The 15,136-nt window shown below is 48.3% G+C and overlaps 2 protein-coding genes across 2 annotated transcripts in view; one reads left to right on the top strand and one right to left on the bottom strand.

The window, feature by feature from the left end:
* LOC105001003 (chromosome unknown open reading frame, human C5orf49) overlaps positions 1-3,560 on the top strand; it is a 15,871-nt gene extending 12,311 nt beyond the window's left edge. The window contains exons 2-3 of the mRNA XM_010857123.1: positions 769-885; positions 3,063-3,560. Of these exons, the coding sequence (XP_010855425.1) occupies positions 769-885; positions 3,063-3,242 (297 nt within the window). The 3' untranslated portion in view covers positions 3,243-3,560. The remainder of the gene's footprint in view (positions 1-768; positions 886-3,062) is intronic.
* A 4,677-nt stretch (positions 3,561-8,237) lies between these two features.
* The window catches only part of ADCY2 (adenylate cyclase 2 (brain)), a 450,411-nt gene continuing 443,512 nt past the window's right edge, over positions 8,238-15,136 (bottom strand). The window contains exons 24-25 of the mRNA XM_010857150.1: positions 13,054-13,178; positions 8,238-9,071 (exon numbers count right to left, since the gene is read on the bottom strand). Coding sequence (XP_010855452.1) covers positions 8,919-9,071; positions 13,054-13,178 — 278 coding nt within the window. The 3' untranslated portion in view covers positions 8,238-8,918. The remainder of the gene's footprint in view (positions 9,072-13,053; positions 13,179-15,136) is intronic.

The raw sequence follows: 15,136 nt of genomic DNA, 5'->3' as shown, positions 1-15,136 counted from the left end.
ATACATGGATTTCTTCTTTTACTAGATACTAAACAAGGCAGTTTTATTTCTGTAGTAAGAAAAATTGGGGATTAAAATTATGGAGATGTTACAGATGGTAGTTCTGTTAACAGGTTCATTTTCTAACACATCAGAGCTCTGTGTGTGTGTGTGTTTTATGCATATGTTTGCTATATGTATAAAACACATGAATAGTTTGCATGTATATATAACATGCCAAACATATATATGTTCATACATATATGAATTATAGCTTTTATAGCTGCTGTATATGATTAAAATACTTCTGTCTCTCTGAAGAAGGAGAACGTCTCTTTGGATATATTGTCCTAGTATTCAGAGATTGTTTGCTTTTCAAAGTTGTACAAGCCTATTAGAGAAAATTTGAGAAATTCAAGAGAAGCAAAAATGAAGGAGAAAACAGATATCAAACAGATTATTATTATTTTAAGGTTTGCGCTCCAGGATGGAGTCAGGGAGAGTGAGGAGCCTCTTCTGGGAAGAAGGGGGTCTGTAACAAGTGGAGGAAAATTGCCCCTGGAAACATCTTTACCCCGTTGGGGGCTCTCGGGAACCAGGGGCCTGGCCTCCGTGCTCTCGTCGCTGCCCACATGATGACCTTCTATACACACGTTTGTTGCTGTGGGGAATCTCTATACGTTATCTCTACTCTCCATCAGGGAGAGTTCAGGCTTTTCAAGCCCCCTGAAACTTCCACGACTCAGCCCCTGAATAAACCCATGGCTTGCTTTCTCTTTTTATTCCCAGACTGGAATCATTTCCCTGTATGACTGTGTTTTTAAGAGGGATCCAGGTTATAATCAGAAGTTACACCGAGATGACAGAGAACACGCCAAAAGCCTGGGACTCCGCATTAATGAGGAGGTAATAGCAAGAGGGTATCACCGGGCGTGAACAGATTCCCGGTGTGCGTTTTCACCACTGTGTCCAGTCGGCTGCACGAAACTCTCCCCTGTCTTCCGGTGCCGGGAAGAGACGATGAAGCTGCGGTCACTGTCCCTTGGTTCTGCCCTGTTTAACAGTCTATTCATTTCTGTGACTGTTGTTTAGTCCTATGAAAGTGAAAGTGTCAGTCGCTCAGTGGTGTCCGACTCTTTGCGACCCCGTGGACTGTAGCCTGCCAGGCTCCTCTGTCCATGGAATTCTCCATTCACTGGAGTGGATTGCCATTCCCTTCTCCAGGGGATCTTCCCAAACCAGGGATCAAACCTGGGTTTCCTGTATTGCAGACAGATTCTTTATGACCAGGGAAGCCCAGCCCAGTCCTATAGAATTGAACAATTCCATGACAGCAAAACTCAGAAGTTCTTTCCAACAGATAAACAGGTCTTTGCTGAACCTCTGAGGCCTGGTATCATGGTTCCAGGGCCCTGGCCTCCCAGGAATGGAAGCACACAGGCAAGAGAGATTATTTCTCGCGAGTTACTGGGCCGCTGTGTGCACCATTGTATGGTTCAGGTCCTCTGTTTATCTGAATAGATTTCTGGAAGGAGCTGACAGGGTGGGTGGTGACCAACCAAGGGAACCAGACTTCCAGGGTGAGAAGGTCAGGCTCACAGCAGATGCCTGGAGTGGAGGGAAGGAGGAGGAGGAGGCTGTGCATCCCCTAGGCAGGGTCAGGACCATCTGCCCACTGGGTTAGACCCCACTTCCACACTAGAACATTGTCTCCATAAAGTCTGATGTGAGGACAGTATGTTTATTAAAATTCATGTGCTGCACTAATATCATCATCTTTGTACAATACACAGAAATCAGCATGTAAGAACTTCTGGTGGGACTGCTTTTTGATCAGAGGATTTTTGCCTGCCGCTGTTAATGTTTTAGAATGTCGCCATGTCAGGTTCCATGAAACTTGTAATTGACGTGAAGTTGAATGATGGAAATGCTGAGAGGTATCACTGCTTAAGTCACAGACATGAACAGTTTTCCTGCTGTGTTGTTGTTATTCAGTGGCTAAGTCGTGTCCCACTCTTTGCAACCCCCATGCACAGCACTTCCCTGTCCTTCACTATCTCCCAGAGCTTGTTCAAACTCATGTCGGTGGAGTCGGTGATGCCATCCAACCCTCTCATCCTCTGTTGCCCCCTTCTCCTTGTGTCCTCAGTTTTTCCCAGCATCAGGGTCTTTTCCAATGAGTCTGTGGGTTTTGGTTTGTATTAATTCATTCCCAGTTAGTAGTGAAGTTAGTGCTTTTCTCTTACAAGTACGGACTTCCCTGGTGGCTCAGAGGATAAAGTGTCTGCCTACAATGAGGGAGACCCGGGTTCAATGTCTGGTCAGGAAGGTCTGAAGAAGGAAATGGCAACCCACTCCAGTATTCTTGTCTGGAAAACCCCATGGATGGAGGAGCCTGGTGGACTACAGTCGCAAAGAGTCAGACATAAGTGACTTCACTTTCACTTTTCTCACAAGTATATATGCCTAGCATGACTTAAAGTCAGTCAGACATTTTGAGCACCTCCCATATGCCACTGAGTATAAAGTGAACAAAACAGGAGTGTCTGCCCTCATAGAGCTGAAATTCCCATGAGGAGACAGAAGAAAAAAAACCAGTGAATGATGAACTGAATTCCAGGCAGTGATCAGTGGTACGCAAAGAGACACAGCCTTTTAAGGGGATGTGGAGGTCTGGGGATGTGATGGGGGCTGGGGAGATAAGGAGTTGGGGAGATGAGTGTTTGGGAGAAGGAAGGAGGGGAACAGAAGACAGGCGGGAGGAGCAGCAGGGAGAAGGGAAGAGAAGGAGGAGGAACTCGATCCTGAAGGCAGTGGGTACCTGGCGTCCCTGCAAGATCTTGGACTGTCCTCTGAACGTCTTGAGGACACTGGTGGCCTGGAGCAGAGGGGACAGAATCTGACCTGGTTGAAGAGCACCCCCCACCCCACCCCGGCGTCAGTGTGGTCTTAACCGGCTCCTTAGGGGCTGCGATGGTTCATTTGTAGGTTTCTTGTGCACCGAGAAGCCCGGTGGAGGCGGGAGGCGGGTGTGGGACACGAAGGCATGGACAGCTGAGAACGCTCTACTTCCCCTCCTACAGGAGCGCGAGCGGCCGGTGGGGGTGCTGTCGTCTTCGGTCTACGGGCGGCGCATCGACCAGCCCGTGGAGCCTCTGAACCGCGACCACGGCCGCGCGGGCCACGTGAAGGCCGACTTCTACCGGAAGAACGATATCACCAGTATCAAGGCGCCTGGCTTCGGGCACATCTCTCCTGCCTGAGCTCCTTCCATGGGCCGAAGGGCGCACGAGCGAGGCAGGAGGGAGGGCAGCGCTGGGGACGCTCGGAGGGCCTCCCGGGGCCGGTGGGCGCCCCTGATTCCCCTGGATGCGCGCTGGGTCGCGGGGAAGGACCAAGGACCACGCAGGGCTGCTTGCCTGTGTATTTCCTGGGCGACCAGCCTGGCCAAAGGCCTGCGATTCTTAGGATGGACACCTGGTAGGACGTTTTTCCGCTGGAACCAATTTCAAGATGAAATGATGCTGGAGCGTGATCCATTGCGGGCATCTGAATAAAGTGAAAACTTTGTTCCCCCTTGACCGCGGTTGGTTTTGCTTTCTGTTTGCTCCTCTGCAGGTTTGCGTGTCTCCCTGACAGGCGCTCATAGCAATGGTGTTCAGATGTTTTTCTTACCGGTTATGGGAACTGCTACCGTCTCTTGGCACAGGTAACACTTAATGGGAGATAAAATAAAATTGCCTTTTGGCACAATTAGACTCTAGATTCTACAACCGCCCCCTCCCCCGCCAGAGGTCTGAGGCACAAATCACAGAAATTTGCATAACTAAGGACAAAAGCCCCCTGCAGGACCAGTGGCCAGTGAGCAGGGGCAGTACTCCCCCAGGCGGTGCAGGGGCTTCTCACTGCCACGGCTTCTCTGGCTGCGGAGCCTGGGCTCTAGGGCTTCTGGCTTAGTTACCCCAGGACAGGTGAAATCTTCCCAGACCAGGGATTGAACCCGTGTCTGCTGCATGGTAAGGCAGATTCTTAACCAGTGGACCACCAGAGAAGCCCAATCTTTAAAGTGGGAGTTCCAAGCCTTGAAGAGTTTGTGTGGGAATCAAGGGGCCACTGGAATGTGGTCTTCGCTGACCCCATAGGGCAGTGACGGTTCATTTGTAGTTTTCTTTTAGGAAGCAGCTGCTGCTTTTAACGAAAGTTGGAAATGTTTACTCTGGAGATGATTTGAAACTTATTTCAAGTGTTAAGATTTGGCTATGGTTTAAATGAATGGATCTCTTGGAAGAAATCACCCCTCATCTATTGTGATTAAATTTCCCACAGCTTAGCAGTTAATGGGCAGGTGATTAATTAATTTCAGTGCTGATTCCTCCATTGCTCCTTGTATTGTTCTGACTAAGGACTTTATGACACTGTGTTCCTGGCAATTTCAAGGTTGAGCGGCTCTTAAGTATTTCTTTATACTTTTGAAAATGTTTTTTCACTATGAAAAGTGAAAGTGAAGTGGATCAGTCCTGTCTGACTCTTTGCAACCCCATGGACTGTAGCCTACCACACTCCTCCGTCCATGGGATTTTCCAGGCAAGAGTACTTTCACTATAGCTGGCTTAAAAAAACTTTTTTTTTTCAAATAACTAGCAGTTTATTTGGAATGCCTTTGGGTGTGTTAACTACATTTATAATAACATCATAGAAAGTATACAAAGTTTGGGTTATGGAAATTTTTATAAATTACACTTTTTTCAGTCTTGATTATCGAGAAAGACAAAGCATCTCAAAGAAATGCCTTCATCTGAAAGTAGTTGCCGTAAATTAACAGACTAGATTACTTTCAGTTACCTTAAGTCAGACCCCACTCCCTTACCCTTCCACTGCTTTTAAAAAGCAGGCCTTGAACTGGGCAAGATTTCAAAAATTCACATTTGTTAGACAGCAAGGGAAAATTAAATGTATTTATTTTAGCATCTTGACTTTTACACTTCAAAGACAACAATGAATGCCTGTTAGTCAACTTTATCAAAGAGAAACATATATTAAAAGGATTTGTTTTGACCTATCAAGTTTCCACCCCGAGTCAGTGTTTTTCAAAAGCAGAGTGTTGCTGTCTTTAGGAAAGCGCTGCTGCACTGGGAAAAGGAAAAACATGGAAGATTGATGATAATGTAGACTTCTTTAAATAGGCGTATCGAAAACTCTGCAGAATTAAGGGGACTGGATTCACAGCATTTTTCATGAGAGCGGAATTCCTACAAGACTTGGAGGTTCAGAAGAGCCTTGAGGAGTCTTACGTGTTGTTGGTGTCGCAGGCATGATGGCTGATGGATGTGGATGACAGGTCCTCTTATTTGCATGATCTGCTCATGGGAATGTCTGGACCTGCCCAAACTGCGGGGGCCTTGACCCTGAGCCACAACTTTCAGATTCAGGAAACAAGCAGCTTTCCGTTTTATCTCATCTTGGTCATCTGGGAAACTTGGGGCAAGCCCCCGGACCTCTCTGCACCCCGTTTCCTCTCTTGCAAAATGCAGGGGGTCTCAGGCTTGCCTGTGGATCAAAATCATGTGGAGTTGTTCTCCTAAGCACAGCGAGCGTGCTCCCCCACTGCCCACCAGGATTTCCAACTTGGCAGATCTGTGTTGGGGCCTGAAGCATGTGCGTTTTTAACATGTTCCCAGGTCATGCTGATGCTGCTGTCTGGGAATCTCACTTTGAGAGAGCCAGGTATGCACAGACCTTTGAGAGGTGGACTCTGATAATGACTCATTGCTTTAAAAAGTCTACTGTTTGATGAGACTGGAGATACAGCCTTGGGGGCAAAAAAAAAAAAAAAAATCTCCCTTTGCATTCCAGGGCAGGGGTTGAGGGGAAACATTTAAGAGTGCCTGGCAGAGACTTCCCTGGTGATCCAGTGGCTAAGACTCCGAGATCCCCCAATGCAGGGGGCCCAGGTTTGATCCCTGGTCAGGGAACTAGATCCTATATGCCACAAATAAAAGTTCAAATGCCTCAACTAAGACCCAGCACAGCCAATAAATAAATATTTTATAAAAGAGAGCTCTTGGGTGTACATGTGTCCCCCCCTGTCCCAAAACCCTCTCCCACCTCCCTCTGCATCCACCCATGGCTGATTCATGTCAACATATGGCAAAAACCACCATAATATTGTAAAGTGATTAGCCTCCAATTAAAATAAATAAATTAAAAAAAAAAAGATCTCTTGGTGAATCACTCATTTGCAGGTGTCTTCTTTTAAGGGCAGGTGACATGGGAACCCTAGGGCGGCTGCTGTAGGCTGTAAGGGAAGAAGAACCCACAGGCGCCATCTGAAGTCACTGAACCTAGGGCGTCCTAGCCCAGATTTTGGTTACAGTGAAGACAAATGCCCTTATACCATTTTTCTCCTTTCACTCACCTTTCTAGAGAATTAGATGTATTAAGGCCAATGCTGAGTTGCAATTATAGGATTAAAAATTTTCTGACTGAGGCAGACAAATGGACCAGTCATGCTGTATCCCCACTCTGGGATGAAGGCCGTTATTAATTTTGATAAGCGCTTTTTACCGAGTATGAGCCACGGTCCTGGCAGCGTGGCCGTGTTGATCCTGCAATGCACTGGCAGGAGCAAGGCCTGGGTACCCTCCAGCCTCTCTCGTGGTCATTAGCTCTGTTAATCAGACTTGACCCCATGAGCTGCCAATGAGGAAAATACTCCTAAGAGAAACTGAAATGTGTGTTCAAAGTCTCACAGCTAGCAAAACACCAGAGGCAGGGATCAAACCGAGGGCTTTCCTGCTTCAAGTCCAAGTTCCCAGCCGCTTCCTAGTGGATCACTGGGGTCTTCTACCTTCTACAGAGTCCTACCCTGAGCTACAGTCTGCCCAGACAGGCTGGCGTTTGCAGCTCTACTTTTAGACATTCCATTATGCACGACCTGGGTTGGCCAAAAAGTTTTGTTTGGATTTTCTCGTAACAGCTTACTGAAAAACCCAACAGACTTTTTGGCCAACCTGCTATTTACTCCTCTCTTTGGTAAAGTATTGGACTTCCTGGTGGCTCAGACGGTAAAGAATCTGCCTACAACCCAGGTTCAATCCCTGGGTTGGGAAGAGCTCCTGGAGAAGGAAATGTCAACCCACTCCAGTATTCTTACCTGGAAAATCCCATGGATGGAGGAGGCTGGTAGGCTACAGTTTATGGGTTCGCAAAGAGTCAGACACCACTGAGCAACTTCACTTTCACTTTGGTAAAGTATGATATCTTTATGTAAAGAAAGACACCAAAACTTTAGTGTTGGATTTACAGAAACACGCTTTTCCAGTGTTCCTGTCTTCAACAATGCATAGCTGTTGCCTTTGTGCCATCTTAAGTCTCCTCAGACATAACCGGCAACCCGTGGAGTTTTGGAAGCTTCTTTCATTAGCTCAAATTACTGGCATGCTGATGTACAGAATTCCAAATTATTCTGTGTCTCACAGCTCTACTGAAGTATTACAGTGGACCAGAGTGTGTGGACAGAGTATGTGCTGATGCTAGCAGAGGATCGTTCTACTGGTAAAACAGTTTTCCCTGTAAATCTTCTGTGTTGTTGAGTAGCTAAGTCATGCCCAAGTCTTTTGCGACCCCATGGACTGTAGCTCACCAGGCTTCTCTGTCCGTGGGCCTTTCCAGGTAAGAATGCTGGAGTGGGTTGCCATTTCCTACTCCAGGGGATCTTCTTGACACAGAGATCGAACCCACGTCTCCTGAAAATGCTCTACAGAGAGGTCAAGATGAAAATCATGTGACACACTTTCCAGAGCGCTGCATAATCAGTGACCAGCACCACAAACTCTGTCTCCATCTAAGTTACTCAAGGAGAGCTCAACAGTCTCAGGGACTTCCCTGGTGGCTCAGTGCTTTGGAATCCTCCCTGCAATGCAGGGGACGTGGGTTCCATCCCTGGTTGGGGAACTAGGATCCCACGTGTCTTGGGGAAACTAAGCCTGAGCGGCAACTACTGAGCTTGTGGGCCACACTGGAGAGACCATGCTCTGCGACGTAAGGTCCATCATGATGCAGTGACGATCCCATATGCTGCAACTAAGACCCGAGGCAGCCAAATAAATAAACATCAGGGGAAGAAAAAGGATAGCTCCTCCTCTGCTTCTGGGAGAGTCCCTTCTGAAACAGCTCTGTCCAGGGGAGAAGACGTGGAAAACCAACTCAATTCTGGAAAGGGGGCAGGGGGTGTGGTGGGGAAGACACAGACTATCAACCAAAGTACATAAAACTTTTAATGAATTAACCTTACAAAAGACAATGGCATCAAAACATCAGACGCGTCTGGTACAAAACTAGTCCTAGGTCATAAGAACTAATTCTGGTGATGGATGGTGAGGTGTTGCTGGCACGAGACACGAGAGAGCAGGGTGACGGGGGCCCCCGGGTTCCAGCTGGGCCCGTGGACAGTCACTGCAATGAGACACGTGGGCGAACACGTCGGATTCCAGGTGGGGCAACAGAATCAACTTAGTCACAAATACTGTGTGTTTTAGTATCAGACTAGCGGATGCGGTTGGCGAGCTACCATATTTTCCAGAAAAGAACATGCACCAGAAGATAATATACAGCCCCCCTCCCCTAGTTTTATTGCCTTAAGAATTTTTGTTTGTTTCATTTCTCCCCTCTTTGTCAGTTTCGCTGAAGGCTCTTCTGCGGTAATGCGCGCTCCTGTTCCTTCTGCTAGGAGTAAGCACAGTGCGAGTGGCAGGGCAATCTTGGCACACGTCAGACACCGAACGGCAGGCCACCAGGTCACAGGAAGGAGTCTGCAGAGGCTCCGGAGGACAGAACAGAGCACACACACACACCACAGACGAGGGACGCGAGTGGCAGTCAGAAAGTGCGTTGTCATCGTCCTGAAGGTACAGTCCTCCCACCGAAACAAAGGCGAGGCTTCAGGAGGTCAGGTTGCTCTGAGAAAGGGACCGTGACATCTCCGTGTTGACGAAGTAGGTCTTCAGGTCCCCCTTTCCTTTCACGTTGATGATTCCCCGACACGTGCACGTGTAGCCTAGGGTCTGTAGGATGATGCTCGTCTCCTCTGTCACCTGGAAAAGCACAGTGACAACTGAGGAAGCACTTGGTGCCCATGTGGACACGACCCTCTCAGGGAGGTGTTTGACTACAAGGATGAAGGTGAAAGTGAAGCCGCTCAGTCATGTTCGACTCTTTGCGACCCCATGGACTGTAGCCTACCAGGCTCCTCCATCCATGGGATTTTCCAGATAAGAATACTGGTGGCTCAGATGGTAAAGCATCCGCCTGCAATGCGGGAGACCCGAGTTCAGTCCCTGGGTGGGGAAGATCTCCTGGGGAAGGAAGTGGCAACCCACTCCAGTATTCTTGTCTGGAAAATCCCACAGATGGAGGAGCCTGGTGGGCTACAGTCCATGGAGTCAGAAAGAGTCGGACACGACTGAGTGACTTCACTACAAAGATGGAGAGCCCCCAGTGCTCATGACTTCACTACAAGGATGGAGAGCCCCCAGAGCTCATGACTTCACTACAAGGATGAAAAGCTCCCAAATGCTTGTTCTCTTTTGATTCATTCATTCCACTCCTGAGAAACCAGTAGAAGAGAGGGTAATCCATGAGAAGAGAAGCTTTCTAAGGACAATGCTTGTTTTGTTTTTTTTTTTAATTTAATTAAAAAATTTTAAAATTGGAGTCTCACTGCTTACAACGTTGTGTGAGTTTCTGCTGTGCCACGTGGATAAGCCATATGTATGCATATACCCCATCAGGTCACAGCAGAGCTCCCCGGGCTCCAAGGCAGCTTCCCACTCGAGACCGACTCTGCACATGTAGTGTGTGCATGTCAGTGCTACACTCCCAGTTTGCCCCCCGTCCTCCTCTCACTGTGTCTGCAAGTCTGTTCTCTGGGTCTGCGTCTCTATTCCTGCCCTGCAGGCAGGTTCGTCTGTACCAGTTTTCCAGGCTCCATATGTATGCATTAATATACGATACGTGTTTTTCTCTTACTTCACACTGTATCGTAGACTCTAGGAGCACCCACATCACTGCAGAGAACTCAGTCTGTCTCCTCTGGCACGCGGGAGACACGTGCACTGGATGGTCACACCACTGTTTTGTTTCCGGTGTGGACGCTGTTGGGGACAGTACCGTGGCAGTGGCTATGGCAATGAGAGAGGCGAAGAGAGGCCCGGGGGCATCTGTCACGACAGACACTGTCATCAGAACCAGAGGAGGGGGGTTTCCCTGGCGGTGCAGTGGTGAAGACTCCAAACTCCCAGGGCGGGGGCCCAGGTTCCATCCCTGGTCGGGGAACTAGATCCCACAGGCCTCAACTAAGAGTCTGCACGCCACGACTAAAGATCAGGCATGTTGCAACAAGATCAAAGATCCCGAGTGCGCAACTAAGACGCGGCACAGCCAAATAAATTACAAAACAAAACAAAATCCCGGAGGAGGATGGGGCTTCCAGACCCCAGGACAGCATTTGGGGTCGCCAGAAGAAAGGATGAAGGGCATGATGTGAAGAAAGGATGAAGGGCATGATGTGAAGGTGTCAAGGGCCGGTTATGGGAAGAGCTAGAGAAATCTGTCTTCTGTCACGTGATCCAGCGGCTGGCCCCTCGCAAAGGGGCCAAAGGGTGGGTCTTTCGGAGTAGATCAGGAGAAGAGGGGGACACAGAGGCCAGATACTTACATTCTGCCCTCCCCTGGCCGGGCCCAAGTTCCAGGGGAGGATAGATGTAGCTCAGGAATATCAGATAAGAACTGAAAAAAATATGGAGGTAGGCGAGAAACTCAGATGACAAATATGCTCTCCTGATTAGAGTTCTTATGGCAATCAAAATTGGAGAATGCTACAGACATTTGGGGCATCCCAGGTAGCTTGGTGGTAAAGAACCTGTGTACCAATGCAGAAGATGTGGGTTCGATCCCTGGATCGGGAAGATCCCCTGGAGAAGGAAATGGCTACCCACTTCAGTATTCTTGCCTGGAGAATCTCACGGACAGAGGAGCCTGATGAGTTACAGTCCATGGGGTCACAAAGAATCGGACATGACTGAGCGTGAACTCATGAATTCTCCTTTCCTATCTTCACCTTCACACACACACATACAAACACACACACACACACACACAGACACACACAGACACAGACACATGCACACTTCGTGTCTGGTTTTCCACACAGAGAACCTACACATTGTCTGAAGTCTGGCAGGTTAATTTCGCAGTTGAGGCTGGTACTAGGCATGCCTTTGGCCAACTTTTGAGCTAGTCATTGGAATCTGTAGCACCAACCACATAATTATCATGGTCGGGAGGAGGGAGCCATCACCTTGATTACCTCAGCCATCAGGTGGCTCAGTCATAAAGTGCCTGTCTGACAATGCAGGAGATGTGGGAGACCCGGATTTGAACTCTGGGTTGGGAAGATCCTTTGGAAGAGGAAATGGCAACTCATTCCAGTATTCTTGTCTGGAAAATCCCGTGGACAGAGGAGCTTGGTGGGCTATAGTCCACAGGGGTGCAAGGAGATGGACATGACTGAGCACACATGCATGCATTATTCCTCCAAGTTCAGGGGCAGCCTGGCTGGGTGATAAGGGGCTTTCTAAAATTTCAGGCATAGAAAGCATATTCTCTGTAATAAGAAGCATCTGTTCTGAAGGCCCAGGGGACACTTTTAATATTCTCAGCATCATTTTTTATATTTATTGGCATCTCACTACTGCTAAGAAGCTAGTGCAGCTGTAGGGAAAGACACCCTCAGGAGAAGAAAACCTACGCAAAGGTGGACCCTCCAGCCGCTGAGCTGAGTGGACACGCAGATGGGCCTGTGGACTGACCCCTTGCTCTGGACGAACAGGAATCTGTTGTGTTTCCTCCCCGGGCTCAGAGCACACGGAGGCAGTCCAGGGGGCTGTGCTGCACTAAACCACACAGAGTTTTAAGAAGCCCATTGCCCTCTTAGAGGGGTTTCCCAGGTGGCGCTAGTGGTAAAGCACCTGCCAGCCAATGCAGGAGACATAGAGACACGGGTTCCATCCCTGGGTCGGGAAGATCCCCTGGCAGAGGACATGGCAACCCACTCCCGTATTCTTGCCTGGAAAATCCCTTGGACAGAGGAGCCTGGCGGGCTACAGTCCAGGGGGTCGCACAGAGTCGGACAACTGGAGTGAAGAAAGAAAGTGTCCACTGTATTTTCAGGGGGCAGGGATATTAGAGAATGTCGGCCAAGCTGAGATGCAGAACAGGGACTCGTGGAGCTCTCTGAAGAGGACACAAAACTGATAAAGTCTACTATTTGTGCCCAGTGATTTTCATACAAATTTGCCATTTGGCAGGAAAGTATCCTCCAGATAAACTCCAGTCGTAACAAAGCTGGGGTGAAATGTGGAACATCGCTTTTTGAAGATGATGAAAACAAAGATACGAATAGACACACAGGTGTGCACACAGACACACACAGACACACACAGACACACACACACACCCTTTTCATTCGGAGAGAGTGGCTTTCATTCTAGATACCAGCACCACAGCCCAAGCAGGCGCACGCAGTCACCACTGCTTTTGTCAGGTCTTGGTTTCCGCTCCCTTGGCTGGATTCCAGAACGTTCCAGTCATCTCCAGATACCCAAACCCCAGGCTAGTCCGTTCTAGTGCTTTCATCTCACATCACTCCGGCTCATCTCTCCCTCTCCCTCCCCTTGCTCTCCCAGTTCAGCCCCCTGGGGAGAGGAAGGCAGGGCATCACGCCTGGTGTGCATACCAGCAGGGAGGGTACCCCGCTCCCCTCCCCTTGGGCGGGGCATACTGCCACGTGGGTCGGTCTGATCTACTTTTACAAATGCCATATCCTTCATACTTTGACATAATGTTTTACTCTTCACAGTAAACGCAGAAACCAATTAATATTTCCTCAATAAAAAGTTTAAGCAAATGACAATGTTGACTTTCTTTCCTTTGCTTTAATGTTATCCTTATTATACGCTTATTCACGGTGCCCCAGAGGACAGACATGGCGGATGCCCACAGAGCCCACTGAATTACCTGGATTTTGTCCAGGACTCCGGTGCTGTCCATCCTGCTGGCCACATTGACGGTGTTGCCCCAGATGTCATACTGCGGCTTCTGAGCTCCAATCACACCGGCTATGACAGGGCCATGGTTAATACCTGGGACACATCAGCATCAGGTTAGCGAGATTCAAACCATGAACTCAACAGTGCAAGCAACAGTCTCAAACAGAAAGGTTTTACAAGGCCTTTCTTGAACTGTCATTATCAAGCGAACATAAGCCCAACTCAAAACAAAGCAAAAAAAAACTGCCAAAACAAAGCAAAATCATTCCTCTAACCTCATCATCTCAAAAATATTAAAATGTTTCTCTTCCTTCCTCTCCTCCGCCTTGATTCACGCTCAGATGTCTATCTGTCACTGTTTCACGATGGCGTAAAACTGGTATACTTTACGAAACTAAGCATTATAATTGCTTTTCTATGTTGCCGTATAATCAAGAGATATTCATTATGTTAATTTCCAATAGTTTTGTAGTTAATCACTTTTAAAATTGGGGTATAAATGGCAACCCACTCCAGTATGCCTGCCTAGAAAATCTCATGGACACAGGAGCCTGGTGGGCTGCAGTCCATGGGGTTGCAAAAGTCGGGCACGACTGAGCAACTAACACTTCTTACTTACTTACACTTGCTTTACAATGTTGTGTTGGTTTCTGCTGAACAGCAAAATGAATCAGCTCTGTATATACATATATCCTCTCCCATATCCCTATCCCAGCCCTCTAGGTCCTCAAAGAGCACTGAGCTGAGCTCCCTGTGTTGTAGAGCAGCTTCCCACCAGCTATCTATTTTATGCATGGTTGTGTAAACACGTCAATCCTCCTCTCCCAAGTGATCCCACCTACTTCTGAAATGAATATTTAAATATTTTAAATTTTTAAAAATTTAAATTAACATATTTAAAATTCCGCCTAACGTTTCGCTGAAACCACCACCCTCCCCTTGACATGTGCGTGGTCCTTTCTAGCTGCGGTGTGCTATTCTGTGAGCTGGACGTGTGCAAACCTCTAATCCTCACACCAGCCCCGGGGATGTGTTCTCTTGTCATCAGCTTCCATCTTCAGTGGAGGAGGCAGAAGGCGCAGGCAGAGCACAGAGCCGGGCAGTGGGCTCATGGCTCTGCGCTTGCCCTGCTCTCCTCTCTCTGCTGCGAGCTCCTTGTGCACACGTTTCTTCCCCCGCTCGGGGGGCCCACTTTCACAGACATACCCCACGTGAGAGTTCACTAAGTTCCAGAGGAACATGTTTGCGCCTTCTTTTCTTTTTAACCTCTTGGCCCCTCTGCATAGAGTGGGGCATCTTAGCTCCCCGACCAGGGATCGAACCCTCGTCCCCTGCAATGGAAGGTGACGTCTTAACCACTGAACCACCAGGGAAGTGCCAGCATGTTTGTGCTCTTGATTCCCATCTGACTCCCCCAGCTTGCACCAAAGCGAAGGAGGGAGTCCCCATGGTAGCATTAAAAAAAAAAAAAAAAGAAAGAAAAACCCAGCAAATCTTGATATATGTAATATAGAGATATCGATGCAATTCAAATTGGGGGAAACTTTTTCACATGAGAAAATGACTGGCACTTAAAAAAAAATACATAACTGGGTAAAGATAAGAAGGATTAGAGGGTTTCACACGTCCAGCTCACAGAATAGCACACCACAGCTAGAAAGGACAATGCGTGTGTCAAGGGGAGGGTGGTGGTTTCAGCAAAACCTTAGAGGGAATTTTAAATATGTTAATTTAAAATTTAAAGAAGATGGAGGGAGGTCCCCATGAGCGTGATGTTTGGTGGGGGAAGCCAGGGCAGATAGAGACCATCCCTCTGCAGGCAGGAGAGACACCAGCCTGCGCCCTTCAGACAAGCTTTGGGAGGCCTGCTGGGTTTTGCTGTTTGGGTTTTGGTCTCTGGAAGCTGGCTTCCCTGGTGGCTCAGATGGTAAAGAATCTACCTGTGATGTAGGAGACCTGGGTTCGATCCCTGGGTCCGGAAGATCCCCTGGAGAAGGGAATGGCAACCCACTCTAGTATTCTTGCTTGGAGAATCCCATGGACAGAGGCTG

This window comes from Bison bison, unplaced genomic scaffold (genome assembly GCF_000754665.1).
Source record: "Bison bison bison isolate TAMUID 2011002044 unplaced genomic scaffold, Bison_UMD1.0 scf7180017864377, whole genome shotgun sequence".
NCBI lineage: Eukaryota > Metazoa > Chordata > Mammalia > Artiodactyla > Bovidae > Bison > Bison bison.
This window is presented reverse-complemented; position numbering and strand designations above follow the sequence as displayed.